At 48.5% G+C, this 4,448-nt stretch overlaps 1 protein-coding gene across 1 annotated transcript; it reads right to left on the bottom strand.

The window, feature by feature from the left end:
- Window positions 1–200: 200 nt before the first annotated feature.
- On the bottom strand, window positions 201–4,448 carry LOC102413724 (gamma-crystallin F). The gene is made up of 4 exons (XM_025263066.3): window positions 4,395–4,448; window positions 2,950–3,027; window positions 2,628–2,870; window positions 201–487 (listed from the first exon to the last, which is right to left on the bottom strand). The coding sequence occupies exons 1-4, from the start codon at window positions 4,446–4,448 to the stop codon at window positions 215–217; spliced, it is 648 nt and encodes a 215-aa protein (XP_025118851.3). The 3' UTR covers window positions 201–214.

Below are 4,448 nucleotides of genomic sequence, written 5' to 3' on the forward strand. Positions count from 1 at the left end.
TAAGTGTTTGGACCCAGACATTCTTTCCAGACTCTCTAACTGCTAGCCATGCTTTCTATTGACACGTGTAAGAAAAGCCACATTATTCCTAGCTTTTATTTTGCTGAGTCCACCCAAGGAGTCTGAAAGGAAAAGAAGGCTACATAACTGCAGGAAACACACAGGAAATATTTTATTAGCTTCCAGATAGAGAAAAAGGTAGAGTAAAAATATTTCAATAGAAATCCACAGCCCTCCTCAAGGAGCCCACTCGGGCATCCACAGCCCCCCATTCGTGGTAGCGCCTGTAATCCCCCGGCCGCAGCAGGTACTGCCGCCCCCGGTAGTTGGGCATCTCATAGAGGACCCACCAGCCCTCCAGCACATTGAAGGAGTGGATCTCACTGAAGTGGAAACGCTCATGGAGCGAGGAGCAGTCCTCCGTGATCTCCACCATCTGGCCTCGATAGTCCTCTCGCTCGTAGATCCTCAGCCGGTGGGAGCTGGTCTGTGGGTTCAGCAATCAGCAGATGGGAAAAGTCAGAAAACCTAGTCTTTGGCCACCAATCACTCACACCCCTGGGGGAATGGGCATTTAGAATTTTTTTCTATATCAAAGATGACAAAAAGACAGCCAACACCAGGGTCAACTGTGTACAGTTGGGTAGACTGCACACTGCAAAACTGAAGAGAGTGCCATTCACATAGATCAAGATATGTGGGACTTCCCTGATGGTCCAGTGGTTAATACTCCACCCGTCCAATAAAGTGGGTGTGGGTTTGGTTCCTGGCTGGGGAACTAATATCCCACATGCTGTGGGGTGTGGCCAAAATAAAAAGGATATGCATGGTGCTCCCTAGAGTTTTCTAGGACCACAGCCTACATGAACCATATTTAGCACCTACTTAGTACCATTTTTAAGCAGCAATTTTATATATAATTTTTGTTCTCTCCTTTATAAAGACCATTGACTTATGGTGGCCTGGAGTTCTCCTTGGAGGATATAAAAATAATTAGATTTTAAAATTAAAAGGCAAATATATCCCTGGCAAAAGGCATTATTTTGGATCTCAGTAGCTTTAGAAGAGGCTGGGGAGAGAGGAAGCAAAATTGCTTTCCCCAGAGTAAGACATAGATTGGTAGCAGTTCAGACCAGACATCTCCTAATCCCTTCCTTTCTGCTTTGAGTCCTGCTTTTCTGAAGTCCTAAAAAGCAAGAGCCATCGTAATGGTTAGGTTTCAGTCCTCAGCTCTAACTTATGATCCGGGAAAATACTTTAAGGTTATTGATAAAAACAGAAGCTCAAAATTATGAGGCAGGCCTGTCTAAATCAATAGATTATAAGACGTTTAGGAAAATGGAAGGGAGGCTGTTAGTCCTGGGTGAATCCTGTCTGTCTCTTTGGAGCACTTGGCTTTTATCTGCTTGTTTCTTCCCGACAGGTACGTATTCAGCCTTCCTTCTTCCACCATCAAACCCTCCTTAGCAAAGGTTCTCATAAACAATTCATTCTGAGGCATAAAAAAAACTACTAATAAGGCATCTTCCATGGTTTGCAAAGGGTTCACATGTCCGTTACCTAATTTTGATCTTCACAACAGCCTGACACACGTGGAGCAACCATTCTGTCTTCTTTTATGAGAAACTAATGACTAGAGCTTTCAGGCTGTAATCAGAAGAGTCAGGACTGGAAGGTGGAAGCTGAGATTTCCAGGCTTCTAATGCCAGTCTAGGTTCTATCAAGGCATTAAATCCTCTGAGGGTCTTTCAAAGTTACCCAAAGTGGTACATTTTCCACAGGACGCTGTCATAGTCAAATTATAGCATCCCTAACTGTGGAATTCCAGGCTGCTTGGGCTTTATTTGGATAGCAGTGGCTTTGCAGGGGCTCCTGGAGTCACATTGCTGGTCAGTTGTTTTGCTGAATCAAAAAGCAGGACTTGAGAGACCCCGGTTGTTCAAAGTAGTCAATATCTGGAGGGCGAAGGGTGGCTTGCCAGGTACCAGGCAATCTCCTATCCACCTCATCACAGCTCTATGAATTAGCCGCCCTGCTGCTGCTGCTAAGTCACTTCAGTCGTGTCCGACTCTGTGCGACCCCATAGACAGCAGCCCACCAGGCTCCCCCGTCCCTGGGATTCTCCAGGCAAGAACACTGGAGTGGGTTGCCATTTCCTTCTCCAATGCATGAAAGTGAAAAGTGAAAGGGAAGTTGCTCAGTCGTGTCTGACTCTTAGCGACCCCATGGACTGCAGCCTACCAGGCTCCTCCATCCATGGGATTTTCCAGGCAAGAGTACTGGAGTGGGATGCCATTGCCTTCTCCAATTAGCCGCCCCAGTAGCCCCATTTTACAGGTGAGGAAAGACAGAAATAGCCCAGAGACTAGCCTAAGACCTCTGGAGTGTGGCATAGACACTCTGAACAAATACCATGCCACTTTTTCCCAGTAGAGGTGAGTTTAATATTACCAAAGAAAAATACAATCTCAATTAAGAGCATTGTATTCTCAATTAAGAGATACTATAAAGGAAAAGAGAACCCGGTTAGAACCAGCAAAGGAAGGCCACCGTCCTACATTCTGACCACAGCTCTGGGGCATCGGTGTGACCCGAGGCCACGGCAGGCCCAGAGGGACCGGACTCACGTGGGGGATGAGGCGGCAGGAGCGGATGGAGTCGTTGAGGCCCATCCACTGCTGGTAGTCGGGGTAGTCGCCGCGCCGCAGGAAGTACTGGGGGCCCTGGAAGTTGGGCTGCTCGTAGAGCATCCAGCAGCCACTGTCCACGCGGATGGAGTTGCAGCGGCTGAAGTAAGGCTGCAGGTTGGAGTGGTCGCTGCTGCACTCATAGTGGCGGCCCTGGAAGCCCCGGTCCTCGTAGAAGGTGATCTGCAAGGAAGGGAAGGAGAGGCTCAGAGGCCTGGCCTCCAGCCGGGCTGCGGGCCCCTCCCGCCGGCACGGGGCTCACCTTCCCCATGGCTGCTGGACGCGGGGATGGAGTTCTGTGCGGTGGGGCCGGCGCGTGGTCTATATAGCGGGAGGGCTGCTGCGTTGGCAGAACAACACAAAAGGGGCCCCCGGGTGAGGAGGATTTCCTTTCTATCTCTTTTCTATATAATGACGGCGGGGGTGGGGTGGGGGACTTGCTGTATGTTTTCTCTTAGACTCTCCAGAGCTTTCGAACTGATGACCCGTGTAAAACTGTCACTTGGTGCCTCTGGGGCCTTTAAATGAAGCCTATTCAGGAGATGGGAAGCGAGCGAAAGCGCTTAACCGCGTTAACACTTGTAATGAAATATTTTATTTATCTTTTAAATATTCTAAGTGATCTCTTTTTGAGGAACTGACACGGGGTAGTGACCGGGTCAGAGGTCAAGATGGGGCCCAGCGGGAGGCGTCTAGATGAGAGAGCTTTTCCTTTGTGTGAGGATGTGGGACACAGAGGCACCTGGTTTCTCCACAGGATGGTTGAAGGAGGATGGGATTTTCCCCTGAGAGAAGCTTCTCCCATCCTCACAGCTCAGGAGCGGATGCAGTAGACATTACACTGGAGGAAGAAACGTGGTGGGCGCTGGACCCCAGGAAGCCCTGTTCATGCACCTGGCTCAGCTCTGCTCACTGGAGACTGAGTGGACCAGGGTCACCTCCAGACGCAGCCAGTGTCTCCTGGAAGCTCCCAACTCTGGAGTTCATGAGGCAACTCATGGTGGTTATTATTTAACTAACTTTTTAATTAACCAATAATTTTGCAAATTAGGGGTTAAGCCTAATTAGTTCTGTTGTTGTTGTCAGTCCCCAAGTCATGTCTGACTCTTTGCCACCCATTAACTGCAGCATGCTTTCCTGTCCCTCCTCATCTCCTAGAGTTTGCCCAAGTTCATGTCCTTTAAATCAGTGATGCCATCCAACCATCTCATCCTCCATCGTCCCCTTCTCCTCCTGCCCTCAATCTTTCCCAGCATCAGGATTTTTCCAATGAGTGGGCTCTTCGCATCGGGTGGCCAAAGTATTGGAGTTTCAGCTTCAACATCAGTCCTTCTGATGAGTATTCAGGATTGATTTTCTTTAGGATGGACTGGTTTGATCTCCTTGCAGTCTAAGGGACTCTCAAGAGTCTTCTCCAGCACCACAGTTCAAAAGCATCAATTATTCAGTGGTCTGACTTCTTTATGGTCCAACTCTCACATCTGTACAAGACTACTGGAAAGACCATAGCCTTGACTAATTAGTTCTAGCTGCGTGCAATTTCAAGGTTATATGCAAATATAACAGATTTATAATCTTACAATCTTGCAAAGACTCTCCCTTCTCTACCTCCCCTGGCTCCTGGGCAAGCCTGGTTGCTCTCTGGTTAATATTCTGGTTCCACAGGCTGGAATCTTCTTTCCTTCCCTTAAACCCCTCCCACCTCACCTCCACCAGCTTCTTCTGGTGGTCCCCTCTTAGAACAGATTTTCTCAACCTCAT

This window comes from Bubalus bubalis, chromosome 2, assembly GCF_019923935.1.
Source record: "Bubalus bubalis isolate 160015118507 breed Murrah chromosome 2, NDDB_SH_1, whole genome shotgun sequence".
NCBI lineage: Eukaryota > Metazoa > Chordata > Mammalia > Artiodactyla > Bovidae > Bubalus > Bubalus bubalis.